Below are 27,050 nucleotides of genomic sequence, written 5' to 3'. Positions count from 1 at the left end.
TTTTTGAGTGTAAACATAGTGTAAAAAATAAAATCAAGAACGTGGAAAAAGAACCGTTCATCATTTTATTGGGTATTCATAAGACTAAGGAATTTATTGGAAATTATATGATTAATCGCCGCCCTCCTTCTTCTCCTTGATGGCGTCCTGGAACAAGAGAAGTATGGGTAAAATAAATTATTATTAAAGGGATATTTCTGGGACATATGGTATGTAATACTTTGAAACGCTCTTCGAAGAGGGATAATTCTGCTAGAAGATCGGTTATGGCATTCATGAAGGCTTCTTGCGGAGAGTAATCGGCCGTGGTCTGGATGCGGATAACGAACTTGTGCTCCAGAGGATGGGGAACCTTGTAGCCGGCGAACAAGACATTGGGGTCCTTCAGCAGTTGGCTGCAGAAGAATGAAAATTTAATTTGTAGTCAGCAGGGCTTATGCAGCAACATACTTGCGGATCATGTTTCCCAGAGTGTGATCCTCTTTGTTTATGGTGAATATAGCCGCATTGGTCACTTTGGTGTCCAGTTCCTTGATGATTCTGCAGACGCGCCAAAACAAACAAAAACACGGGTTACAGGTGGTTAATTGGGAAGGTCCATTATGTTTACTCACTTTTTCTCGCCTTCATAGAGCAGAAATGACTCGAATGTCGGTGGTGCGTTCATTTTGATGCCTTATTTTTTGTTAGTTAAAGCAAATATATAAATTGTTTGTTAAAATCAGCAGCACGCTCAGCCAAATTCTCCGGTTCAGTGTTGAACAACGTCCAAGTGCAAGGCACGCCGGAGTAGCTATGTTTTTCTAGCTAAAAGTAGCTAGAAACGCTTAGCTAATTATTTTAGCAAACTACATCTCATATTTATTATAAGCAATTTATAAATTAAATATAACTTATTTCTTACAATTTTAATTGAAATAATTTAATTGGATATGTTTTATGGCCATTCAAAAGACGGCTGTTCTCTGCAACTCAACCACTTCTTGCTACCAACACTTCAGTCGATAGCTATCGCATAATCAAGCTGTTGTTGGCCATCCCTAAGTTTAGGTGGTTGAATTATTTGCAATTTTCATTCAATCGCGCCAAACGCTGCGCATTCCGCCACTTTCGAGAAACTGACACGAAGTCAAGCTAAAAATTCCTTGTACAACTGTTGAGATGAGCGAGTTGAATGCCACAGATGGTGCCCACGATGGTCCGGACGAGGCCAATCCACTGGAGCAGTCGACCATTACGATGCTGGATGTCCTGGAACAGGAAAAGGAGCTGGAGGACGAATACGCCGCAGTGCTGGGCGGCTCCGATGAGAAGTCCTGCACTTACGGCAAGGGCGCCATCGGTCGGCAGGCCCTGTATTCCTGCCTTACCTGCTGCCCCGAGGCTCGCGAGGATCTGGACAAGGCCGCAGGAGTCTGCTTGGCCTGCTCCTACCGCTGTCACGAGCACCACGAACTGGTGGAGCTCTATACCAAGCGGAATTTCCGCTGCGATTGTCCCACCCAGCGTCTGGGCAAGTGCTCCCTCAACCCACAAGTCGAGGGCGTTCAACCGCGCAACGTGGGCAATCTGTATAACCAGAACTTCCAGGGGCTGTACTGCAAGTGCAAGCGACCCTATCCCGATCCCGATCGCACCGTTGAGGAGGTAATGCTGCAGTGCGCCATCTGCGAGGACTGGTTTCACTTGCCGCACATGAAAGCGCCCGGTGCCAGCGAGAAGTGGCTGGATGTCTGCAGCGAGATGATCTGCGATGGCTGCATGGATGCCAAACCCTTCCTGAAGGACTACACTGGACTAGCTCTGCAGCATGTGGTAGAAGATGTAAAGGAGGCCAAGCCGGAGGCTGAGGATAACCAGCTGAAGAACGAGCTGGACCGCAGCATCTGCGATATCATGAAAGTTCCTGAAGGTGAATCTCAACCAGGAGAGGGCGAACCCAGCCAGAAGCGCGCCAAATTGGAGGATTGTCGTAGGCCCAGACCAGCCAAGGAGCACCAGGGTGAGTGAATTGAAATATTACACAAATATATACATGCTCAAAAAACAACATTTTTATGCAAAAACAAACTCAATACATGAAAAGTAAGTCAAAGTTCTTTTTGCCATCGCCCAAATAAAGGAAACCATGCTTGTGGGAGTTGATTTTGTGAAAGAATGTCATGCCCAGCCAAAGGCACGACTTGATTATCACCAAGCCCTCGTTTCGTTGCATATTCAGGGCAAAGGCCTGACACAGTGGTATTACACAATCGATGGTGTCCAGGAAGTCAATAGCATAGTTATAGTCGCTCCTCTTGGCCAAATTGACTTTGAGATCATTGCGGGGCAGGCGGTAAAGCTGGTAATAGGATTGGTTGTCGATCTGCAAGTCATTCAGTCCACGAAACATCTGGTTGGGTATAACACGGCCATCGGTCATCTTGTAAAAGGCTCCGCGTGGACAAATGGCACACTCCTCTGTTATTATAAACACAATCGCTGCCAGCCTTTCCTCCTCCTTCAGCTTGACCACTTCAGGGCGGCTGATACCAGCCACCTGGTTACCGACAATGTCGAAAGTGGGGTCCTGCGTGGGTTCGATATAAAACCATTGTAACCGTATTTTGCACTACCAACTCACCAGCTTAACGTAGGTCATGAGGCTGGGATCTCCTATAAATGGCTCCCTTGCCAATATAGTCGCCTGAAAGATCTTGGGGCTCTGCACAAACGGGAGCAACTGCCACTGGAACTGGTCCAGACTGTAGAAATACTTCCGATCCTTCAGGCAGTCATTGGTGTAGCCGAAGGCAATGTAGTAATCATTCTTGGTGGCCGTAATGCGACCCCACAGGTACATGCCCGTAAAGCGGTTGTCATTTTGCAACGCGATCAGCGAGTTTTCAATCAAGATGCGCTGCTCCGGCGAAAGCTTCATGCCACAGTACATTAGGCAGTCGAGGCCTTCAGTGAAGAACTCTAAATTCATGTCGAATGTGTCTTAGAAATTTATATGTGAAGTGTTGAAATAAAATGTGGGTTCCAGTGATACGACTATTTGAAAGAAATCTCAGAACCACAAAAACTAGTATACGAATTTGATGGATTAATGGATGGTTGATTACACGGCATGCATAAGTCAGCACAAACTATTTAAACTGCCAATTTCACTCATTTAATCATCCCCGCCCTTTCTCTTTCAAGGAGCCGCTTTCTGGACTAATGACTGGCGAAAATCACTCTGCCAGTGCTCAGAATGCCTGTCGCTTTACAAGGAGCTCGCCGTGGAGTTTCTACTGGACGCCGAGGACTCGGCAAAGACGTACGAGGAGCGCGGCATGAAGCGAGCGGAAGAGAATTCCAGCTATGAGCAAGGAATCCGGGCACTGGCCTCCATTGACCGGACACAGCAAATCGATGCTATTACCGAGTACAACCGCATGAAGGACAAGCTAAAGGAATACCTGCAGGCATTCGCCGCCAGCAAGAAGGTGGTGACCGAGGAGGATATCAATCGGTTCTTTGCCGGCATGCGCAATGAGAATAATGCCAACCTGGGTCAGCCCTATTTCTGTCGCTAAACAGTTACCACTCTAAATCATTATAGTATTACCCACATTCCCCCATGAAAGAGAAACATACATACATCATGTAAATTCTTAAGTTATTTTTTATTTAAACAGTAATCATTTTTAATTTACTTGTGTCAGCATCGAAAAGTCGTAACAAGGCATCGGGCAATGAGATTCGCATTTCCCTCTATCTGCTAAATATCAAAACAAATTTATGTACATTGCAGTGAAGTAGATCTATATAAGACAGGTTTCTGTTGAAGTTCATCTTGGATTGAGACCGTTTTACATAGCTCTAATTGGTTATTTTGCGGTATATTTTATGAATATATGTACACTAGTATTTAGCAAAGTCGTTATTCATGTGGGTTTCTGAAGTCCTAAGAAGTTGAGATCTTGCTCAATGCCGTGCATAAGTTCGTCGATGTCGAGGGGTGCCATGTCTATGCTGCTGGTAATTAGATCACTGAACGATTGGCGCTCTTCTACCACAGGTTGCTGCTGCTGTGTCGTCTGTAGCTGATGTTGCTGGTGGTCCTGCGTTACATTCTGGGCTTGGTCCACATTTGGAATGACCGCTGGGTGCCATTGAGGCTGTAACTGCGGAGTCGGTAACAGCGGAGTCGGTTCCATACCAAAATTTCCTTGTGGCGGTGAGCTTATGGCACCAAATTTTCGATTTAAGATGTCATTGTTATTGTTATTAACTAGTGTGTTGTTATCGTTGAGTGGAGTCATGGAGCCACCACTGAACTTGGTAGTGCTACCGTCGGTTACTAAAAAGCCTTGATTTTCCGGCAGATAGAGATGGTTATTGCCATGTCCGATTTGATACGCCGGAATGCTATCCATTGTGCCGTTGGACTGAGGTGATGCGAAATTCCCATAGGCATAATTTGACTGCTGCCCAAGTTGCATCGGCTGAAAGCTATCCACTATACTGTGGTTGGACGTAGGCGATGGGAAATTGGATTTCACTGAAGGACACTGGTTGCTCGGGCTGTCCAAATTCAGAAATCCATTCTCAATCTTGATTTCCTGCTCAAATCTGGGACTACTGCCCGGAAAGATCAAAGGCATACCAGGCGACACCTCTGCTTGCGGTGCTGTGGTCACAATTTGTGGAACGTGATACTGGGCTAGAAAATAAATAAAAAAGTGTTAGCCGTGTGTTTGCAGTATTAACGAGAAGAGCGCTTAAAAACGGAAAAGCATTAACATAATTAAGGCAAAACTGAGGTGAAACTAAAGCGATTTGCGAAAACTCAAAAAGGACAACAGCAAGCCACAACATCAACTTGCCTTGGCAGTTTCAACTTACGTTATTTGATGTCCCACTTTGGTGGCAAAAATGGAGTTTGATGAAAACTAGACGAAAATTGAAGGGGTAGACACATTTTCGGTTGTCCGAATATATCAAGATACCCTTGCCATTTAAACCATTTGCATATTTAGTTAATTTTCTTTAAGATTTGTGATCTAATTTATAACTAAAAAATAATTATAAAAAATAAAAGTGGCAGCAAAAGTTTTTAAAGGATTACATATTATAAAATATACTCAGCGGACGAACTTTATGTATGTATATAAACCACTTTATTACTAGATTTCGTTACAGGCAAGGGCATTTTCCAATTTCAACAAATTACAAAATAGTTCAATGCCACGACTTTTACGAAAATCTTTTATTCATCAATGTTGAATACAATAAGAATGGGTGAATCAAACATTTTTCTATTCGAACGACCTATGTATATTAATAAATGGTTCTTCAACTACAAAGTAACATTTCGCAACAATTCTGAGTCGACAACAACTTTATCCATTGGTCCACAAGTTATAAAATCCTGTACTATCAATAGTGCATTTTCAGCAAACATTTCTGCTAATCAATATAATCATTATAACCATCGAGAAATGAGTGTGTGTGTTTTTGTGTGGTAAATGTGTTTTTTTAGGAAATGCATAGATGAAGGGCTTCTATGAAGGAACCCAGTCCCGGCACCAGTATAAATACGGAAAATTCTTGGAAACTTACTGGAGGGCTTAACCAGCTTGGGTGGATAGATATCAGAATAGAAATCGGTGGTTTCGAGACTGCGCTTTAGGTTTTCAACTGTTTTTTGGGCAACCCGGCGGTTGTGCATGGTAAGGAGCTCTACAAAGATATTTAAGTTTTAGGGCGATTAGAAAAGATACATGTACAATTGAATTTGGTGAGCGGTCTTAGGGTTTCTAGTCTAGAAAGTTCTGTGAGCATATATATTTGTTTTTGTAATTAATACTGAAAAAGAAGACGGCAAGAAAAGTTAAGTTTGCTGGTGCAGTTGTGTGTTTTCTTGCACTAATGCTAGGGTTTCGGTTAACTGATTCGATTTCGCTTCAGAAATGTAATTTTTTAAAGAAGATGTAACTGTAGATGTAAACTACTCAAATCTTCATTTACTTCTTTAACTTTACTTTACTTTATAAAACCGCGCATTTTAGTGCTCTCAAGATTTAAAGAAAATATCTCGTTATCCCATTGTGGCCTCAAATCAGTTATCCGTAACCCTATCCTTCTACTCCAAGCCATTTGCCTCCGCCAAGCGACGTGCTATTTCATCCGCACTGAGAAAGTCGGTTGTATCCACTCCGCCGGCTGCCGCACCACCTGCTGCTCCACCTTCGCCGCACTCCCCTCCAAAAGGTGGCTCCGGGCTTTTGCTGGTGTACAGAGCAAAGTGTTCCGCCTCAAAGAGATCCACACTGGGATCCAGCACCACACCGTAGGCTCCCTCGCACAGATTCTTGATGCTCTGCCGGTCGGCAATGGCTATCAACTCCATATTGCCGTCACTAATGGGAATATCCGCCAGTTGCAGAGTGCTCAGGGTCTTCCTGTCCAGGGGTCGCCCGTAACTAAGGGTGCTGGCAGTCGAGTAGCTCTCCGGCCGTAGCAAGCTGTTCTCGCTATCGCCTCCTTTCAGTGGTATGTGGATGACATCTGCATCCAGATGGGCAGGTCTTTTTCCGGATACACTGCTTGAACTACGACCGACTGGCTTGCCATTTCTACCCTCGCTTTTTCCCAGTGGCTGCATCGATCTCGTGGAGCTTCGATTGGGATCTCCCAGGGAAAAGTGCGCAACGCTCGGTTCCCTACTGCCGGTGGGTGTCGTGGCCTTCGATCCGCCTGGTAGTTGTCTATTGGGACTGCCACCGGGCGTCAGAGACTCCTCCTCATCCGCCTTGCTCCTTCGGCGGGAGAAGAATCTCGAGAAGAATCCCTGACGCTTCTTGGGCGACGCACTTGGCGTTGGTTGCCTTTTTGTGGGACTTTGATCAGGGGTTCGCATTATAATTATCGGCGAGGGTGTAGTTCTATTGGAGCTTAGGCTGCCGTTTCGCGACCGGCTTACTGATATGGAATCGCTGACAGCACTCAGATCCTGGGAGTTTCTCTGCGGTTTCGGCGGCAAGGGGGGTAGTCTGTGATCGCAAACTGGGGAGGGAGTTCTGGGTGGCAATGGCAGGGGCGGAGAAGAGGGGGGCGTGGCTGGTGTCTGAGCAGCGTTCACTTTTATCCTGGGAGCTGGTGGGTTTGTCAGGACCACCAATTCGGCATCATCTAGCTGACCAAACGGATTGGTGGGTGGATAAGTCGGGGCTGCCGGCTTGCTTTCTTTGGGCAATCCTATGTCTATGGGATTATTGAAGGCGATTTGCAGACTCGTATATGTGGCTGTCTCGTCGAAGTTTTCATCCAAATCCATAGAGGCCTGGGCACTGGCCGAGACCATTTCCGGTTCCTTTTCATTTTCGGGCAGCTCTTTCACGGCGGGATTCTCGAGGGTGTCCCTGCGGGAACCATTGGCCAAAAGAGCGTGGGCTTCCTCGTCCAGTTGGTTCGTTATGGTCGTATTGGCAGTCAAGCTGCTGACATTGGTGAAAGCTGTTTGGGCCGTGCTATTCGACAGGGATTGCGTGTCGCCGTTCTCCACCGTCAGGCTATCCGTTCTCTCGAACTCGCTGCTCTTCATCCACTCGGTGATTGTTTCCACATTGGACAGAGGTCGCGATTGCAGCTGCGGATGCTGCAGAATCTCCTCCATGGGCGTGGATGTCTGGGTGCAGTCGTCGGCCAGTTGGGGCAACAATTGCGGCACTTCCAGCTCTATTTCCATGTCCGGTTCGTTATCGTTATCCGTGAACTCGGTGACAGTGCCGCCATCCATTTCGTGCGATTCACCCCTCTGACGCATCTGCATCTTCTTGACGGCTATCTCGAATTCGTTGAGAGTTCCCGAACTCTGTTGGTCGTCGGATGAAACCGTGTTATTATCCTCCTCCAGATCCATCGGTGGGCATGAGTACTTCGTGGCCGTGGTTTCGCTGTCGAGGGAAAGGATCTGCTGGAAGACATCCAGCTCCTGGCGGCGCTTCAGCTTTCGCTGCAGCCGGGCAAAGGTTACTGTACCTGGATTCGGGAAGTATTCGAACTCCCGTGGGGGACTCGTCGCTCCGTCCGAGGGTTTCACTAGCTTGAGATACACCTGCAAGGGAACAAGGTGGAGGATATGATATATATTGCGTACTAAAATATATAAAAGAGGTTAAAAAGAGGTATTGATATAGGGAATATACGGTATATAAAACACCGCGAACTGGACTATTTTATTCATTAATCGCACATTTCAAATTGCCGCTTGACATGCACATGTCATTCCAGTCATACGAGAATTTTGATAAATCAGATAAGCTTTAGTAAAGTATTCAAATTATTGCAGCTTGATTTTAGCATTATTTGTATTCCCCATATGTGATAAACCAATAAAACTGAACTTACAAAAACACTCTTCGTGATCTCGGTGTTCCTGTAGCGCGGCGTCTTGAAAGCTATGGCCATCTGCCTGAACACGTCCGTGGGCTTGAACTCGGCGTTGGCGGACCACGTCTCCCGCCCTTCCTCGTCCGTCTCATAGAAACGCACCTCGACGTCGTCCTTGATAATGTTATCGCACAGCATGATGATTTCGTCTCCGCCGTTCACAGTGGCCGAGCAACTGCACAGCCGGGTGATGGTCATATCGAGGTTCTTGCCGTAAATGGGGGAGGATACGATGGGCTTGAGGGGCACTTTCTTGTCATCCACTGTGATGAAGGCCTGGAAGCAGAGGCGCAGCTCATACCGATTGATCTTTTCGGTATATTTCATGTGATCGAATTTAGCTGGGAGAAAGGAGAAAAAAGGGGTTATCTATCAAGGTATACGAAAATGTTTAGGTTGGAGTTTCAGGAGGAATTATATTGTTCTTATTGTAAATGCCATGAGTATGCCAATCAGCAGACTCACCATCAAAGGGATCGATTTTCCTCCTCTGCCTCTCCGCCAGCGACTCGACCATCTCCGACTTCTTGACGCACTGTATGCCCACTTTTTGGAGCACCAGCCGCCGCTCCTCTGGCTGCAACTTCTTTTGGTAGACGCCCGACTTGCAGGCATCCGCCTCCTCCTTGCTGACCAGCCAGTGGGGATGTTGGCGATAGGGCTCGTCGCTCGTCACACAGGATACTATGATGATGACCTTTCCGTGGTAGTTGAGCACTTCGACGGTGGGATAGGTCTTGCCATTCTGATTGTTGTTTCTGCCCGGAATCGAGCCGGCGGTGCGACCCTCGCATTTGTAGCGAAAACGAATTGTGTTGCTCGACGGCTGCACCACGATGCGCAGTTGGGGATCACCTTCTCTCGGTTCGAGCAGGTTTCGTGGAGTGTGCAACATTTGCGGCATTACGGGCATTACCGGCAGGGAAATCGACGGCGATATCATGTTATGTGAAGCAGCGCCTCTGCCAAATGCTCCTGCCACACTGCCTTCTCCGGTGGCGCCACCATTCTCACCCAAGCCGGCATTGATAATTTCCTCTGAGGAAGGTAAGTGTTAAGCAGAAATCAATAAGTCAGAGTGCCAGAAACAATTTAGCTTAGGTTGAGGAAGAGAACTGGAGAAAAGAAAGCTCGAATCGCCCTCCAAGATTAAATAAAGTGCCTGTGCATACCAATTTCCTTAGACAACCAGCTAACAACCCTTCTTAGAAAAGTATAAATTATGTATACAAAGTTTTCTTTCCTTTATGAGAATTATATTCTTTTTTCCATTGGTATATCCTTATGGTTTTTAAATTCATTTCCTATCATAAATTCTATAAGTAAGTTTTCCCAAAAATGTACTTTTACAAGGTTTATTCGTCTTTCCAGCAAAACATAATTCGCCCTGCTAAATCGAAATAGAAAAGTGGAATTGTGGGTAATTTGTATCCATCAGATACGCATGTACGAGGGGCATTAGGCTGCCATTGTTCACTGCGGAAGGGTGATGGCTCGAAGGCTTCCTCCTTCCAATTCAGTTCAACTTTGTTTTTGCCAGATGTCGACTATGCGATGACGAGGTCTGACGTCAAAACTTGCGCAGCTATTTGCCAGACTTATTATGCCACTTTTTCCGATATTTGTGGTTGCTGCTGGCGTTTTATTCCGATGGCAACAGCAACACCGAGAGCAATAACAATGCTCAATTAGCCACTAAAAATTCCCCACAAATCTGATATTTTCTAGATGGGCTAATTAGGCGCATTGTCGATTGACTTATGCCCACAGATTATTCATTACCCAGAGCTCTCTCTTTTTGTTTTAACCAGGATGGTCATTAAGAGGGCTCTAAATGGGGATGGGGCAATATTAATTGGGGTTAGTATGTGGCATCAATTTATGGCTGTTTGTACATACCTATATCGCCAAAAGCGTCCTCAAACATTGGATTACACTGTTGATTGCCTGAAAATTAAAGCAATGATAGATTGTCATTATTTTTTCGCATTAAGCTGGTGTAAAATGATAGATTATTTTAGCCTATATACATTGATAGCACTTCTGGTTTGTGTGTTCTGTGTCAATTCTCTTTGATGGATTTTCAATTTGACATATTCTATCATCGATTATGTTTTACAATGAACTACGAGCATAAAAATTATTTTTAACTTTATAATACATATATACAGCATCACATTTAAGATTTCACATATGTAAGGCATAAATCATAATTTAGTGAAAAGTTTACAAAAGGTATCAATTGTATCTTCAATCATTTGAATTCCACCTTAAAGAGGGAGAACTTTAGCGGTGACGCGTAGATTAAGTCGCTAATCTTAGTTCCGTTCATTCCACTTGTACTAAGTAGGTACTTATAGTTTATTGCGGTGGGAGAACTCCCAAAACTTTTGCAAGAACTCAAAGTACAGTGGGATTTTCAAAATCAATCCATGATCTGATTTATTGGGTAGAAATCCCCCATTTCCATCGTCAACGTCGTATTATCTTTGTGATTTTTCTTTTCCAAAATGTGGACGATAAGGAAATCTACCGAAGGTGTTACTGGGGAATCTCTCAGCATGCCATTGGGTTGCTTTTTGGTGATAAGGTTATCAATAGGTAGGTATACACGGCTACTTCAAGGAAATCTAGTGGAGTCATGTAGGTATTGTGTTCCGGTTTTCAATTTAGCCAATTTCGCCATCGATTTTAATTAAAAAATACTTTTTTTTAATAAAGTTTATACACAGTTGTAAGCAGATGTTCTTGGCTAGCACACTGCCATTGGTTCGTCTTTCCCCATAAATAAGTCAAACATATGGCTTTACCACTAACGATTTCCCTTAGCCTTCGTCCTTATTTTATGTAGGTAGGGTAGGGTGTTTAAATAACAGCTACTGCGGCATCGATCAAGGCTATCATGGTTGGTCGCTTGTTGGGGATAATAACAATGTCCGTGTAATGTGTATTTAATAGCCGTAGACTATAAAAAGGCCAAAGAAGTCATTTTCTCAGACACATTTTCCCAATTTCGCTCTACTTTCCGGCACTGCAGTCAACATATGTCGAAAGTATTTTGCATTTTCTGCACATAACTCAACTTTTCAACAAAAGAAGAGCACACACTCGATCACTGAGAGATAAAATCCAGCAAGAAGTCATCACCTGAGACAGCCTTTTTGTCTAGATGCCAAACGTTGCCAACACTGCGCGAAGAGGCTTTTAAAAGAAGTTGGATATGCACAAGTTTTTAAACAATTTAATTTATTTTTAATGATATCGATTAGCTTGAAAATTAAATCTGCTAACCAACCTAGAAAACTACTACGTAACTACTTTGTAATTTATTGTTATCAGGCTTTTAGTAAGAGATATTGAATTTACTTTTTTTTGAGTGTAGCCACCAATACAACAGCGCACAGAGCCATTCGCACACACGTGGGGGCTTGAAAAATTTGCATATGTTAATTTTGTTTACATTTATAGCCTTGCAAAAACAATTTGTCCGCCACTGGATTTGCCTTTGTTGTTGCTGTCATTGTGTGTTTTTCTGTTTTTTTCTGTTTTGGTTCCTTTGCAATTCACACCACTCGCCCACACTCACACTGCCCCACTGAGGGGATGTCCTCCGGATTTGTTTACGAACCGCATGGCGCTTTATACGCCCCCTCTGTACCCCCCTAAAAACCCACTTCTCCTCCCCAGGACAACCAACCCCCCACCCCTTTGACGTGTGTCGAACATCTAAGCTGAGTAATAAGCAAATGTGGCCACAAAAAAAGGAATATTGAGCGTTATAAATAAAGATAAAGTTAATTTGCAGATCATTTGATGTGTGGTATGTACAAAAGCACTTTGCTGTATTCTGGGAAGGATTTGGCATTTTTTAAGTAAAGAGTTTAGTTCCTAAAGAATTATATTTATTATTTACTCATGTAAAAAACCTGTATTATAAGGTGCCGAATCTTAGAACTCAGATTATTTATTAAATTTTTCTTTAAATATCTTTAATTTTTGTGTCGCAGTTTTTTTCCAAGTGTAGAAGACGACGTGGGGCAAATGACATCAGGAAACTTTTAAGTATTTGGCGCTAGCTGCGGCTTAACTGCCACCGACAGCAGCAGCATCGCTTCTCCCCAACTCGCTAATCTCTCTTACACACAGCATTACACACACCACCATACAATGGGCAAAAGGACGAGCATTAGGGATGTCCTGGCGGTGGGGTGAAGGGGGTCAATTCAGCGGCACCGTTTAAATTTTTATGCAAAGGGGTAGCAAAAAGTTAAAACGTATCGATTGTCCTGCTTATGGGCATAAATAATAAAGGAACTCAAGTGTGACACACGCAGTATGAAAGAAAAATTGGCTTTTCCTGGTAACTTTAAATTCATGAAATATAGGGAATATAGTAAAACAAGGAGTAGTTTCTTTCACATGCTCAAAATAACAATCAGGACCAATATATTCATTAAATCCCTTCCCAAAACGAAATCCTGACAGGTATGAGTGGCCTGAGGAACACTTTCCTAGAATAGCAAAATAGGCTAATGGATAAGCTAATTGACTTAGATCCGGCGCAAAGGATATATGTGTAGTATATATAGAATTTTAAGTATGTCAATTAGTCCTTCAGAGAACGTTTTGGCCGAAAGCGGTTTGTTGTCATGGAGATTAGGACATTGGAGTTCTATTTTAATGAAATGATTTAAAAAACAAAAGAGAACGCTATAGTCGCGTTCCCCGACTATCTGATACCCGTTACTCAGCTAGTAAAAGTGCGAAGGAGAACTTTTAACACTGACAGTTTTTGGTGGCAAAAAGATTAAAAGAAAATTTACAGGACCAAGAAAAGTGTGAAAAAATTTAAGCACATTTTGCAAAAGTGTGGGCGTGACAGTTTTGGTATGTGGGCGTTAGGGTGAGCGTGCTAAGAAGTTTTCTGCAAATCTTAGATTGAGAAAGAATTAAAATTTAAACTTTTGTATTATTATTTTATTCTTAACCAATTTTCCTAACATTTTAATGTTTTGCTTCAAACATCGATATTCTAAAAGCGTTTTTCCTTGCTCAATGGATTTGTTTTTTAGATTTCATTAAGTTCCAAAAGCGCAAAAAGCTTTCTAAAGAGCCTAATTGCTTGGTTCATCTCCAAAGGTCCTGCCACTCCTCAGGGCCTTCGCCCACCATTTTTCTTGTCTAGCTCCGAGCTACTTCCTCTGCCGGAGCTCTTCAATTTGGGAAAATCTTAAGCTGAATAATACTTTAAGACAGACCGGGCTACCGACTCTCAACGAAAGAAAAGAAAAAGAAAAACCGCCACGCACAAATTTAATTCGCATTTATGTAGGCTCAAGTGAGGTGGGCGGGCTGAATGGAGGGTTGGAAAAATTCTGGTGGCATAAATCAGAGCTACAAATTGATGCATAAATAAAGCAAACAGGAAAGGATGTGGATGTCGCCGGGCGAATAAAAAGTGAGCAAGGTAAAAGAAAAATGTTAATTAAATGTTGTCAAAAATAGACGGCATCGGGAATGAAGATGTCGGTTTTGAGTTACGATAGAGTCGCTGGATCGTCGCTGTATACTGGAAAGTAATGATGTCGCTGTGACACACACACATACGAGTACTTCAGTAGCTAGAACCTTGTCACGGGCCCAATCGATTGGAAAATCGCGTTCTGAACCGAAAATAAACACAGCTAAATAGGAGAACATAATGGGAATGGGAGGTGGAATTTGATGAGATGGGATGGGATGGCTACAATCCCAAACCTCGCACACACACTTCACTCACCCACCGATGTCCTAATCACACCCAGGCGCACACACAAAACTCAACATCAAACACAGACAACTGGCCCCAATCCATCCCCACAATCTCCCATTTGCCCATTTGGCACCTCAAGTGCGCAGGCTGACATGTGTGCGTGCCTAGTCCTGCCGGTGTCCTGAGTGCCTTGCATTATATTCGGTATGTGCACAAAAAATTAAATTCAAATAAAAAGTTTCTCCTCGGCAGCAATTTCGCCTGTCGTCGAAAATAAAAAAATTGGAAAGTAGGAAAACGTCTCCCAGACCCGGAAAAATCAATATGCGCTGGAAATTATGATTTTCCTCTAGTTCTTTGACTGTGTCCTTCAGTGGGCCATGCCCCCGCTGTCATTTGCAGGAAATCCATTTGGCTTTCTACTGTATGCACGGCATATATAAATAACTAATGTTTGTTTACTCCTAGATCCGAAGTTCGCTGAGGTCACAATCGATTGAATTTGTTGCTAATACAAGCAACATTTTGGTTGGCTATGCTATTTATATGGCAGTCAGGTGTAAAACAATTTCTACTACAAAGCGCGCAAATCCTATTTCATATAAATCATAAAAAATATAAAAATTGAACATCATGTTTTACTAAGTTTACCAGTTTTATGTTCTGTAAAATGCTGTCCCTTAAACGCACTTAAAGAATTTAACTTTGTTAATTTTATATGATTTTGCACACCTTCTGCAAAAATAGTTTTGTTCTTTTGCTTTTAATAAATTCTCTTTGTTGCAATATATTAAAAAGTATTCGGTTTAACAAAATCTTGTCCTTCTCACATTTTTTATACAAAAATTTGTATTTAGTTTGCACAGTCAGCAGCTCAAATGGTTCAGTACAGTTCAGTTATCACTAAAATAGAAATTTACAAGGCAAATAATAAAATGAGAAAAATTCCGAAAGGTACTTTTTTAATATGGCGAATGGTTGCTTGAATTGTTAGCTATTTTTGCACTTCTAACTACTTGCAATTTAACTATTAATGTGTTACTTAAAAGTAAATAAAAAGTTTTATGCATATATCTAATTACAAAGTAATTAATTCGGTTACATCCAGCTTGGCTTCGCTCATCACCACCTATACTTGCAGTCAAAAGTTAAGATGTACAGCCAGTCGATTTTCATTGCCTTTCAAGCAAATCAAAGGAAACATTTTTGCACTCAAGTAAATAATGCCCGAGCGCCCAAAAAATATTCCCAGAATGCCGAGCCAGACCACATCGCACCAGAACTCATTTACCCGGGCGTTGGAGCCATTTCCATTCTAATGGCCAAGACAAATCGTTCGAACGTACATTCGCTTTCAGCCAAGAAAAACGACCGACACGCGATGGCCGAAAATTGGAAGAAACCGCAGCATTTAATTATTTTGCTATAAAACTTTTCGCGATTCAATCAATTCAGATTTGGTACAACATGGCGTATGCGTAATGGGATTCAGATATTTTTTTGCCTTCCATTGTTTGTGAAATTTGGGGGTGGTGTGAATTGTTTGCAGAACTTGGGCTTTGGCTGGGGATGTAAATGTGAATGACAGATCCGTTTAAAGTTTAGTGGGTTTTTGTTCATGCGGAAAATAGAAAAAATATATAATGTACGAGTAAAGTACTTATTCTTACGCCGGGCTATCAGGAGACTAGAATATAAAGCACTTTCTGATTAAAGTTCAAGCCTTATCAGTTAATTGGATTAAGTTCAAAACAAAAAAGTATAAAAGTATACATTTTTTGAATAAAGATTTACTTAATGAGTAGTGCAAAGCTTTTTAATTAGACTTAGCAACATATATAATATTTAACCCTCGCTATCCAGCGACCGACCCTGCTTTCTGAAAATTTCTTAATTGTTTACAGATTAGACTTGCACCACAAACACACCCTACACACAAATGTGTGTACAGCCTGTGACCTTCCTTCTGCCGCTGGCATTTAATTTACAATAACTTTCAATTGGAATCAAGTCTGCTTAATACAATTGGCAAAGTTATAGCTACGAGTATAAGCAAGACTGCGACTTTATATTGTATGTAAGCAATCGCACACACATGGACCAAGAGGTGTGAAAAGTGCGGATTTTGTTTGTGTTTCGTTTTCTACAATTACCGAAAACAATTCCGCTGCCGTTGGCATCGGTTCATCGCCCAATACAAGTTAGATAGCTGCTGGCTGGGCGCAGATAAATCGATATTTAAGTAAGTTTTGACCATGACTGTTCCATTTCATTCTATTTTTATGGATTCCGAACCGCCCAACTGGCCGAATGTGTGCGTGCGGATAAGGCAAAAGTCTTTAAGACTTTATGGCGTTTCGTGTCTATCGATTGCAGTTCCAGTTCCACGTTCAGGTTGTATATTCCTTTGATTACAAATGAAATAAACGAAATCTTCCAGATGCCACCGCAAATTTTTATAAACTTTTTCCGTGCCGATTTCAGTTGTAAAAATATTTACATTTTCTTAATATAAATATTATCATTTGCCTAGATTTTTTTCGGCCCATTGAATTCCTCTCTTTTTGGCTCCTCTTAAACAGATTTTCTCATGTGAAAAATAATTACAAAGAAACTGACTGCCCTCCTCCTCATTTTTTTAAAGCATTTATAATTGTAAGAAATGAAAGCAACCCAAGCAAGCTTCGGCCACATTTTCTTTGTGATAAGCGGTAGATTGTTTATAATTGAAAATATTAAGGAGGAAATGCCTTCTCTGGGGTGCAGTTCCGGCATATGTTATGTGCCAAGTACGAAATCTGAACCAGTATGTTAATGATTTTTCGTAGACGACTAATCAAACAAGAAAGCAGCACTCGGATTACTAGTAAATACCATACAGAGTGTTATTCTCTTTTAATAAATCGCAGTCAACCGCCTTCATTGTTTTGAGATTTATTTGCATATATTATACGTCTGTTAAGTTGAAATAGTGCAGCTACACTAGTAGAAATATATTTTTGCTGATAAGCAAAAACATACAATATTATCAGTTCATAATGGAACATCCGTGAAAAAGAACATTTTCACATTATTTTACAAAGCCGACATTTAATATATTTATATAGATATAGCTATGCATATAATCTTTTGTTAAGGTTCTAAACAAACCGGAAGTACATATATGAAATAATCCAACTTTAATTGTATAATTTCCATGTGGTGCTTATCAACAGAGCTGAAACATACATTTCAAAAATAATGATTTGTCTGTCTTTTGCGATTGCGTACAGCGCAGTCCAGTGAACCCGATCGCATCCCTTCTTCACTTCACTATTATTATTATTTTTTTTTTAATATTTAGTTTTATTAAAGCGACGAATCCGTACATGCAGTACCATAACATTGCAATTAAACATATAAATAATATAACCAAACCTCTCACTTATCGCGGGAGGACTAACATACTTCACTATTAATAAATGCCGTTTTCATTGCACGTGGCATTAGATATGTAAATGCCCGCATCGAAAATTGTGTATTTATTTATGTATCTGGGATTATTATTTATGAATTCCGCAAAGTGGCTGCAGGTAGTTTTTTTGCAGTGTCATTGCAATCGAACTTGATTCGGGAAGCTGTCTGTACCTAGGTTTCTAAAGACGGCTTGCGGACCGGGGGCTTTACAAACTGCGCCTTAAACTAGCTGAGTTCACTTTCAGAAAATTTATTATAGCTAACCTTTTGTGGTGTAGTGGGTTTGCTGCAAAACAATGATTAATTTTTCCTTATTTTTTTTGAGTTTGAATTCTTGATCCGAATGCACTGGGTCAGGCAGAAATAGAATTATCTCTTCGTTGTGTCGACGCGAGTAATTGATTAAATTTGTCTTTTATGATTGGCAGGTTTTCGGTTTTCGGTTTGTTTGTCGGACTTGTCGCGCGCGACTCGCGAAAGGCGCGCCAAAAATGGTGAGGAAATTAATAACAAAAACAAAAGTTGCTCCCACAAACGCTGTTGTTGCTCAGCTCGTGTATATTACTCTTGAGGTTTGTTTAATTTTTGCTATTGACACTGCAGCCGCCTGCTTAGAGCGGACATTGATTTATACACACATCTGTAGTTCACGTTGTAGTTGTCGTGCTGCGTATCATTAACCACTACACTTGCATCTATATAGTCGCGTGCGGCTTGCGCAATATGCACAATATGCGTTATATCTATATATTTTTATATGAATGTCGTGTGCTCAAGGCGGCGGTTCACGTCCGTCGGCGGCCAAGTTCAGATTGGAACTGAGCGGTCCGCTTCACACTCGGTTGCAAGAGAGCTTCGGAATGGCTTCGATGGCGCTCAGGTTCCATCTCAGCTGTTCGCTCTCTGCGATCGCCTGCACTCGGTGCGGATACTTGATACGTATTACGTATACTTGATACGTATACTTGATAAAAAGGTACTGCTGCCGCTGATATGATGGTTGTGGATCGCAACTGATGGGGGTGCCAATATCTGTGTTTATGTTCAGCCCTGCTTCGCTTTTCCTTTATTTATTTTCATTTCCGTTGTGCGAACTCAACGTTTCGTTCTCTCTAATATTTTCGTTCAAGTGCGTTCCTATGACGCCATCGAGCAGAAAAAATGGTTATAGATTTTTAAGTGGATTTGGAAAAGTGATGAGATTTTTATAACGCTCTGCAGGTGTTCCAATTTCGATTTTAGGCTATAAATAAACATTGATTCCTTAAAGAATGGTGTGTTTTTTGCTGGAAATGAAACTTTATTGTTATGAATGGTTTGGAAATATCATAAAAATTCGGAATCCCTGAGATGTTATTTCACATGAACTCTTTTCTCATTAAAAATTCGTTTAAAAAATGCACAGGTCTCTGGACAAATCGAGATCAAAGGTATTTAAGAAGATCAGATGTGAGGAAAAGCGTTTCTTTTTGTGAATCATTCGCGATCCAGAATGAAAAGTCCAAAAATATATCATAAACTTTTGGCCAGATGCATAACAATAGATCCATTTATTTAATATAGGTATGACAGCTGAATATTTTTATTGATTTTCCCAGGAATTGACAGACCTGAAACGAGCTCGACCCTCGGCAAATGTAAATTATAAAATCCATACAACGTTGCTAATTCACGCAAGCAAAATTCCCAAATAAGACCGAAAAACGATTCGCCAACGTCTAAGGTCAAACTGAGTTATTAACTCAATTTTTGGCTTCTGTTCCATAGACAGATTTTAGTCATTTAAATAAACACAAGTGCAGACCGAACACGTAGGGGAAAAATATTTGCAGTTAACATTGCCAATCGGGTGGAAATATTTCGTTATTGTTGTGCATGAATGAAAATAGTATAATTTATTTCTGCTAGCCCACGAATTTTTGAGCTAAATACACAGTTTCCATGCAGCGTGGGAATTCTGCGGACAAAATGCATTTTTCGAGCCAATTTCCTGGCCGCAATTTACATCTATATAGGATTGCAACAAAACCAAAAACACCTCAGGACTAAATAAAAGTGCAATCAATATACAAAATACTAAACTATTTCAGCTCTGGTTTTTGCGAGGTTTTGAGTAAGAAAAAGAAATATTGGCTACTTGGAATTTGCTGGTTAAAATAAGAATATATCCTCTCAACTTAATATAAACTAAAAAGAAGGGTAATTTAAAAATATAGTCTATAAATGTGTTATATGTTGTAATTTGACTAGGGACCACTGTAAAGGGATTTTGGCTGCTATCGGGCCCATATGCATACATGTATGCCAAATGTACCATTACGTAGCAGCCACTTTCAGTAAACATATCAGACGTCACAGAAATCTCGAACTCGTTATCAAGTCCCCCGAAGAAGAGAAGAAAATAGGGGGGAAGTCAAAGACTCTACCGCCGCCCAAGTGACTCCCCTGCAATTCTGGCACATGTGCGATTCAAGGTCACGCGCGTGAGCGGGAAAGAGAGTGGGAGAGAGCGAGGTGGAGATACTGCAGAAAAAACAAAGCCAAGCCCCAAAGAAATCGGTTGGTGGAAGGGGGCGAAGGGGCTTGACGGTGGAGCGCATAGTTGAGCAACCACTTGTTGTTGCTGCCGCTTTTATTGCTCCTCTTCAGCCAGCACCAGTTTAAGGCCACCATATGCACTGAGAAAAACGAATAGCACTTATATCATAACGAAAGACATTTAATGATTTTTGATGCTACACGGCCTATCAAATCAAATGGCAATCAATGTCTAAATGGATTTATTTGAATTTATTACTGCATTGTTCGATTTACTGGCTAACCTTTTATTTAAGTACTTTATCAAAATAAAAAGGGTAAAGCTAAATTTTTCATATTTTTTTTTAAGAATGAGATAACTTTTTCACAAATTCCAATTTTTTACATATCCATAAAATAATGTTTTACAAAATTAATAGTGTTTGAACTAACCTTAAATTTAAAAATCGTGTAATCCAAGTTAAACATTTTTAATTTATAAAAAAAATAAATCCAATTTAACGATACCTTTTTGTCAGTGATTGAACCAAGTCGAAAGGTCTTCGCCGCCCTCAAAAGGGGCAAAAAAACAAAGCGCGTAGTGCATTAACATTCAAGACATTCGGCGAGGAATAATGATGATAAGCAAAGAAGCGGATGAAGGGGCGGCGTATCAATATCACAAACAGAAAAATTACCAACGAACTCGAAGTGTTTGACTAGCAGAAAACTATGATAACAAATGACTCAGTCTAGGCACCGAATTCAGATGCTCTGTGACAACCAGCATAGCCCAGCGTGATATCAATATATTCTTGGAAATTGTGTGTAGCAATTTCTTGATCCCAGTTTGACAAATTTCAACGATGGAATGAGCGCCATTTTTAATAGGTCAAATTTATATATTTGTACTAAGCGACGAAGTCTCTTGCGATAAGGAAAAAAGCTGCATACATAAAACAGCACAAAAATATAATTGCTAGGTCAAGTCATAACATTTCATTTATACTTCATTTCAATAGATTATCTCCTGCTTTGTAGACAAACCTTTTTTTATATTATCACCATTTCCGAATAATAGATGTCATCTAAGTCAAATAATTAATGTGTAATTGCTTCCTTTCGAAAGCAGTTTTTTGAAAAGCTTGGCCGAAAGAAAACACCCTACGAATTTGCAAAACTTTGGCGTGGTATACAAGAAGAACCCGTTAAGGTAAACCCAAAACCTGTCCGTCTGCCTTGTCTTGGTTTTTGGCTTTTGGCTTTGCAGCACTTGATTGGCTTTTGGATTCCCCGAATCGCGAATGAATCATCGCCTCACCTATATACGTATACGTAATTTCTGCGCTCAGCAAACACAATTGTACCACTCGCTCACAATCACTTTCAATTGGGGTCTTGTATCGTTTTTATGTGCATTTGTGTGTGTTTTGTTGTTTGCCCATGCGGAAATCTGCTGGGAGAAAAGCGCTGGGAGAGCTCACCCGAGATCATCAGCTCCGGAGAGTGGGAAATTTCGACCGGGAGGCAAGGCTGCCATTCCAGTTACCTTACCGCATTACATAAGTGCTATGCAGAAGTTGTTTATATGGCGGTGGAGTTCCGCATGCAATTTGCAGATTTTGTTAAAAACAATGGGTATGCAGTTTTTTACAAATGGAAAATACGTTAAAGAAATTGAAAAAAAAAATTTTCTTGTTTGTTTATGTTACGAAAATAGTAAATGCTTTACGGAACATTGTTCCGTTTGTTTGATTTTAATTTTTTTCAGAACGTCATATCTATTTCTTAGCATTTTACCAACTGGTTTGGTTTCACAATTTTCTCCCTGTGCACACATCTTTTTGGTGACCATATCAAGGTTGTCTGATCCCAAGTCTCGAACGCACCAACTCTATCATTTCACAAGTTAAGGTAACGCAAACACAATTGGAGATAGACACCACTCTTGCGTTCTCTTAATCTTCTAAGGAATAAAGAACAAAATCATCTTCAGAAAAACTACAACTCAGTTAATGTGTGTCAACGTTTAAAACAGCAAGAGTCGTTTGGACTGGATGCGGATTATATTGGCATTTTACACTACAGCAGAAACTGAAATCAATTGCAACAGCAATTGCTACGTTTTACGGAATTTGCTGTTGTGCATGGCTGTCCAGGAATGTGCATTTATTGTTCAAAGGTCAGCTTTGTGGCTAAAGTCGTTCGTTCACATTGTACATTTCGGATACACCATTTTTTAATGCCCTTTATTTTCTAAAATAGTATTCTATCTTTAATAGGCTGCTAGATAACAAAAATGGCATTGATCATGGCATAACATGACATGGCATAGCACACTTAATCAGAAACAGGTGTAAAAATCATTTACTTTGTTCATTTTAAAATGTTGATTACCAGATCTAAAACCGGTAGAACATAAACAAATCACGGTATGAAAACTCATTTAACCATTATACAAATGGTAGTTTCTCGGTAGTATTATCTATTTATAGGATAATCTGATTTCAAATAGTAAAACTGCAACTGAATCGTTTTACTTTTTAACCCTTAATAATGCATTACTTTCCTAGAATTAAACAACGAGAATTCTCGGAAATAGAGGCGCGCGCCAATTTGATAAAATTGATTCCAGTTAACACGTCAGTATCTAGATATGGGCTTTAATAGTATTTCAGACCGAACCGCAAAACAGGTCACCAGAAAATGACGCTGACTTGGTAAGTGATCGACTGGTGGTTTAATATGCGTAATTAAGTAACTTTTTCCCCAAGACGTCAGCACCTGGGAACTGAGATCAAAAATGAGTAAGATCCCAGTAGACCTGTTTAGGCTTTAATTGATCTGCTGGGAAAAACCCAATTTCATTGATGTTCTGGCTTAGGCGAATGCGCTCTTAATTATTTATAAACAAACGGAATTTTGTAATCGAACAGCGCTATATTATTTATAGACACAACTCACCTAAATCAGAATTTCCAGCCGTGGCAATAATTCAATATGCTTTGTTTGATTTTCGATATTTATTTGAGGCTTTCGAATTTTATGTTCGATTGGAATATTTCGTAGTCACAAACACGTTTACACAGATATGTACATACATACACTTTTCGCACTTTTAAATTATATTCTTCAGCTGAATTTATTTAGATTAATTATTCATTGGTTTTGAATTTCGCTTTTAATTGGACGTTACTTTTTCGAAATCGTAATTTTTGGTCGTATTTTTTCAGGTGGATTTGTTGAGCAGGCGAAGAACCGTTTGCCAGCAGCGACAAACAGTTAATGAAGCCGCCGACGCCTTGGCCACCACGCAGAGTAGTCTTTCACCCACCACCCCCTGCACAACCACCATCCCACCACCCAGCCACCCCCAAAGCCAAAAACAACAGCGTGCCAAGTTGTCGTAGGGCCGAAAGCTTGTTCTGCCTGCGCACACGCCGCCACAGTGGTGAGTTTTTGGGAAAAAGCTCTGTGTGGTGAACTCGGTTCGAACGCACATTTGGCGCCCAACGTAGCGGAAACTGCGGCCCCAGGGAAAATGAGCCGCAAAATGCGAAGACGGAAGCCGCTACCGCATCATTTTCCTTACAATGTGTGGGAACCAAACCGGATGGGCTGGCCAAGTGGTCGGGGGACTTCTCGGCAGGATATCGTTTGTCTTTGAACACAATGCTCACTTGCTGGTTCGAAATCTGAGCTATGACGTTACAAATATATGCTTATACTTATCTGCTTGTATAGTAAACAACTTACGTACTTATGCTTACAATTTATTTTTCCTAATGTAATAAGAAAATATAGACAATTATTTTTCCTCGTCTATCGGATTTGTTATTGACTAAGTAGTATCTTACAAAAAATTGCTTAATTCTTAATGAAATATAATATATATATTGTGAAAATACAGAAATTTGTTATTTTGACATTATATTATTTTAAGCAGTCCCGTAAAACTTTTGTTTAAGGCGAAACCTATAAAAACCACTTTAAGTAGGCACCTCCCTTGACTTCATTGGAAGCTTCGTGTGCTTCTATAGCTTAAACTCAGTTTCCTTATTGATTTCTGTTCGTCTTGAGCAATATACAAAAGTTCTTGTCAGCTTCATTGTTTGCTATCAAGTTTAAAAATTATTTTTATTCAGTATGTTGCCGAAAAGTCCACGAATTCGCCAAGGCAAACAGGCTGGTTTGACCAGAATCCCTCAGAAGGGGTCGCCCAGAACCGTTTACTCCAAATCTCTTCTTTCTGGACAGGCAAAGAAGCGCCCCATTTTGGGACAGCGGAACTTGAAAAAGGAGAATACGTAAGTTAACAAATTTATGACTTACGTCTTTTTGGTGTAAACCCCTTTTAGCCTAGCAGATAAAAGCAAGCAACAGTTGCAAAAAATACCCGATGCGGTGCTACTGACACCCTCTTCCTCGGACAACTCCTTGACCACCACAGTGTCTAGTTCTGGCCAATCCAACTATTCGGTTATGCCAAAGGCCAGTCTGCTCCGAGAGCCCACCTCCTTGACCCCCTACTTGACCCTCAAGCGTCAGCAGACCTCGACTTTGATCAATTTTCGGGTGCGCAAATCGCTTTCCCAAATGGATTTCAAAGAGGCGCGTCGCACGGGCAACTATCAGTTGGTGGCCCATGTGGGATCGCCCAGGAAATCTGTTCAGCCGAAGTCGCAGGAAGTGGATGGTGACTCGGGGTTGGAGGCCAAGATGGCCCGGTTGGTGCTGCAGGACAATGCCCTAGTGGAAGGACAGATGAGCTTTGTGGTTGGTCCAGATCAGGATGCCCGAGGGGCCAGCCTGAGAATCTTTAACACCATTATGCTGCACGCTTGGCGCAGGAGGCGAGAAGAGGTCCGTCATCTTACCGATCAGGTGGAGGACTACAAAAAAAGTGTATGATAATTAACGTTTCCTATTTGTAAATCCCTATACTAAACCCGTGATCCTTCAGTTCGTTAAAAACCGCAACCAATTGCACGTCTACAATTCCCTCTTTTCCGTGGAGAAACGTCGCAACGAAACCTTGAATGATCAGCTAAGGCAGTCCTATCGCGAAAATGCTCAAACGAAACTGTCTTACGAAGAACTCAGTGTAGTGCTAGTGCAGATCAGAACCGAAAAGGAGAAGCTTGCCGAAGAGCTGGCAACCAAGGACCGGGACATTGAGAATCTCCAGGAAATGCAGCAGCACCTGAAGAGCGAACTCTTCCAGGTGCATTGCCAACAGCGGGAGGATCTTGAGCAGTTGACCCGTTTGCAACGCGAGTACCAGGCGAGCCAATCCGCCCAGGATGAACTGGTCCGCCAATTGGATCTGCTCCGAATCGATCTGACCATTAAGCGTGACTTCATTGACCAGTTACGCGAAAACGTGGCCAAACTGCAGGATCTCAAGCGGGGATCTGAGGAGCAGTTCAGGTGAGGGGAACCCATACATCCGAATGACACTCCGTAATGACCTAACAATCGAATCCATTAGCAAACTGCTTGAGCAAACGTTGAAGCTTGAGCAAGCAATTAAGGAGAAGGAGGAGCAGCTGGTCACCCTCCAGAATTGCTTGGCTGCCACTTTGGGGCAAAGGATTCGCCAGTGCTTCGCCCAAAGCCAGGCCTATCAGCATGCCACCTATCGCATGCTGCACTTCGTAGCCCACTACATGCTACCCGGTACTCCGCCACCTGGACCTTCGCTTCCAGGGGCGGTAAGCAGGCTGAAGGGTTTTTTTTTACGGGGCTCGCAACATGAGTTGGACGAAGTAGATGGTTTTAAAGATCTGGAGGAGGTCGATAAAGGTCAAGAACAAGATAAATTCACCTAAAAGTTATTTTTAATTCGTTGCTTATAGTTAGTATTTTTTGTTTTGGATTTTCCATATTTTTCTTTATGATTTATACAGTTTTTAAATCATTGTTGACTGTATTGTTCTAGATACGAAATAAATAAAAAATTGAAACCAAAATTTATAGCATTTATTTTATTACATTACGTAAACGAGAAGTGGACCCTAACAGTGGCTCGATGTGTGCCATTTTCAATCCAGTTGCTATTGAATACATAATCGCCTTCCGGAAACGGAACATATTTGGTAAACTGTTGGTGTATAAATTGGGTGGGCAGCTTATCCACAATAAGGTCATGCTGGAGAATATCTCGGAAATGGTAAATGATCAACATTAGATATGAACAAGCTTACATTATAGGGACAGGGATGGTTGATGTTTGAGTAGGGCTTAAACAAGGAAAAGAGAAATGAAATCATGCTATTTCCGGTATCTGCTACCATCTTACAACCGTCAAAAGTAACATTTTGGTTAATGGGCATTAGACCATTTGATCGCTTGCGTAATGCCAGATTCACCTAAAAGTAATACTAGTTTATTAAAAAGCTGTAGATACAACAATGTTCATCTCGCACCGTAAATTGATGTATTGGTATCTTATGGAGCCGGACCTTGAGTGATAAGTATTTGTAAGTGCGATTCGCAGCTTTCAGAAAGCAATATTCAAAATCACAAAACTTTTCGTCCGCAGAAGTACATTTTATATTGGTAAACTCGATACGACGACTTTCCAGCTTAAAAACAATACAATTAGGGAAGCATTTGCATTATAAATCGTACTTACCAAATGCATTTTATAAAACATCAGAAATATCACACCTGATACCACAGTATACTGTAAGGTCATATTAGCTTATAATTCCGATTTAACAACAGCGTTGATACGAGTTTTAAATAGGACTGACTACAATCAGACTACTTTGCTAAAAGCCATTAACTACTCATTATTTCTAGGGCTAATTAAAATTCAATTTTATGCATGGCATCATTACCAACAGATTTAAATAAATTCGCTGATTAATGTAAATATTTATAACAGTATTGTTTT

At 41.3% G+C, this 27,050-nt stretch overlaps 6 protein-coding genes across 8 annotated transcripts; 2 read left to right on the top strand and 4 right to left on the bottom strand.

Moving 5' to 3' along the window:
- Positions 1-42: 42 nt before the first annotated feature.
- Positions 43-771, bottom strand: LOC122615278 (DNA-directed RNA polymerase II subunit RPB11). Its single transcript, XM_043790274.1, has 4 exons — positions 615-771; positions 451-540; positions 221-395; positions 43-147 (listed from the first exon to the last, which is right to left on the bottom strand). Exons 1-4 carry the CDS (start codon positions 665-667, stop codon positions 112-114), a joined length of 354 nt encoding a protein of 117 aa, XP_043646209.1. The 5' UTR covers positions 668-771; the 3' UTR covers positions 43-111.
- Positions 772-1,019: 248 nt separating this feature from the next.
- Positions 1,020-3,901, top strand: LOC122615276 (putative E3 ubiquitin-protein ligase UBR7). Its single transcript, XM_043790272.1, has 2 exons — positions 1,020-2,002; positions 3,187-3,901. Exons 1-2 carry the CDS (start codon positions 1,162-1,164, stop codon positions 3,561-3,563), a joined length of 1,218 nt encoding a protein of 405 aa, XP_043646207.1. The 5' UTR covers positions 1,020-1,161; the 3' UTR covers positions 3,564-3,901.
- LOC122615277 (radial spoke head protein 9 homolog) lies at positions 2,033-3,061 on the bottom strand. The gene is made up of 2 exons (XM_043790273.1): positions 2,624-3,061; positions 2,033-2,569 (listed from the first exon to the last, which is right to left on the bottom strand). The coding sequence occupies exons 1-2, from the start codon at positions 2,969-2,971 to the stop codon at positions 2,072-2,074; spliced, it is 846 nt and encodes a 281-aa protein (XP_043646208.1). The 5' UTR covers positions 2,972-3,061; the 3' UTR covers positions 2,033-2,071.
- LOC122615274 (dorsal-related immunity factor Dif) lies at positions 3,635-23,410 on the bottom strand. Of its 3 annotated transcripts, XM_043790271.1 has the most exons (7): positions 17,897-18,435; positions 10,324-10,371; positions 8,890-9,462; positions 8,383-8,765; positions 8,014-8,089; positions 5,593-5,712; positions 3,635-4,693 (listed from the first exon to the last, which is right to left on the bottom strand). In XM_043790271.1, exons 2-7 carry the CDS (start codon positions 10,349-10,351, stop codon positions 3,915-3,917), a joined length of 1,959 nt encoding a protein of 652 aa, XP_043646206.1. In that variant the 5' UTR covers positions 10,352-10,371; positions 17,897-18,435; the 3' UTR covers positions 3,635-3,914. The 3 variants fall into 3 exon arrangements, with proteins under 3 accessions (XP_043646206.1, XP_043646205.1, XP_043646204.1); XM_043790270.1 differs by lacking the exons at positions 3,635-4,693; positions 17,897-18,435 and adding an exon at positions 23,114-23,410 and having other exon boundaries at positions 5,681-8,089; XM_043790269.1 differs by lacking the exon at positions 3,635-4,693 and having other exon boundaries at positions 5,681-8,089.
- Positions 23,411-24,195: 785 nt separating this feature from the next.
- On the top strand, positions 24,196-26,067 carry LOC122614052. The gene is made up of 4 exons (XM_043788516.1): positions 24,196-24,456; positions 24,508-25,054; positions 25,113-25,579; positions 25,641-26,067. Exons 1-4 carry the CDS (start codon positions 24,296-24,298, stop codon positions 25,978-25,980), a joined length of 1,515 nt encoding a protein of 504 aa, XP_043644451.1. The 5' UTR covers positions 24,196-24,295; the 3' UTR covers positions 25,981-26,067.
- Positions 26,068-26,144: 77 nt separating this feature from the next.
- On the bottom strand, positions 26,145-26,915 carry LOC122614757. The gene is made up of 4 exons (XM_043789405.1): positions 26,787-26,915; positions 26,578-26,736; positions 26,356-26,520; positions 26,145-26,300 (listed from the first exon to the last, which is right to left on the bottom strand). The coding sequence occupies exons 1-4, from the start codon at positions 26,847-26,849 to the stop codon at positions 26,145-26,147; spliced, it is 543 nt and encodes a 180-aa protein (XP_043645340.1). The 5' UTR covers positions 26,850-26,915.
- Between the last annotated feature and the right edge of the window lie 135 nt (positions 26,916-27,050).

This window comes from Drosophila teissieri, chromosome 2R (assembly GCF_016746235.2).
Source record: "Drosophila teissieri strain GT53w chromosome 2R, Prin_Dtei_1.1, whole genome shotgun sequence".
In the NCBI taxonomy this organism is placed as follows: domain Eukaryota; kingdom Metazoa; phylum Arthropoda; class Insecta; order Diptera; family Drosophilidae; genus Drosophila; species Drosophila teissieri.
Note: the sequence above shows the minus strand (reverse complement) of the source record. Positions and strands in the feature narration are given on the sequence as shown.

Coding starts and splice junctions, on each gene's coding strand:
- LOC122615278 (XM_043790274.1), bottom strand. CDS start 667: ATGAACGCACCACCGACATTCGAGTCATTTCTGCTCTATGAAGGCGAG. Junction 541..614: donor CTCTATGAAGGCGAGAAAAA/GTGAGTAAACAT, acceptor GCGCGTCTGCAG/AATCATCAAGGAACTGGACA. Junction 148..220: donor TCTTCGAAGAGCGTTTCAAA/GTATTACATACC, acceptor CTCTTGTTCCAG/GACGCCATCAAGGAGAAGAA.
- LOC122615276 (XM_043790272.1), top strand. CDS start 1,162: ATGAGCGAGTTGAATGCCACAGATGGTGCCCACGATGGTCCGGACGAG. Junction 2,003..3,186: donor ACCAGCCAAGGAGCACCAGG/GTGAGTGAATTG, acceptor TTCTCTTTCAAG/GAGCCGCTTTCTGGACTAAT.
- LOC122615277 (XM_043790273.1), bottom strand. CDS start 2,971: ATGAATTTAGAGTTCTTCACTGAAGGCCTCGACTGCCTAATGTACTGT. Junction 2,570..2,623: donor TCATGACCTACGTTAAGCTG/GTGAGTTGGTAG, acceptor GAACCCACGCAG/GACCCCACTTTCGACATTGT.
- LOC122615274 (XM_043790270.1), bottom strand. CDS start 10,351: ATGTTTGAGGACGCTTTTGGCGATATAG. Junction 8,766..8,889: donor GAAAATCGATCCCTTTGATG/GTGAGTCTGCTG, acceptor CCTTTCTCCCAG/CTAAATTCGATCACATGAAA. Junction 8,090..8,382: donor AGATCACGAAGAGTGTTTTT/GTAAGTTCAGTT, acceptor GTTCCCTTGCAG/GTGTATCTCAAGCTAGTGAA.
- LOC122614052 (XM_043788516.1), top strand. CDS start 24,296: ATGTTGCCGAAAAGTCCACGAATTCGCCAAGGCAAACAGGCTGGTTTG. Junction 24,457..24,507: donor AACTTGAAAAAGGAGAATAC/GTAAGTTAACAA, acceptor AACCCCTTTTAG/CCTAGCAGATAAAAGCAAGC. Junction 25,055..25,112: donor TGGAGGACTACAAAAAAAGT/GTATGATAATTA, acceptor GTGATCCTTCAG/TTCGTTAAAAACCGCAACCA.
- LOC122614757 (XM_043789405.1), bottom strand. CDS start 26,849: ATGACCTTACAGTATACTGTGGTATCAGGTGTGATATTTCTGATGTTT. Junction 26,737..26,786: donor TGTTTTATAAAATGCATTTG/GTAAGTACGATT, acceptor ATTGTTTTTAAG/CTGGAAAGTCGTCGTATCGA. Junction 26,521..26,577: donor TACCAATACATCAATTTACG/GTGCGAGATGAA, acceptor TATTACTTTTAG/GTGAATCTGGCATTACGCAA.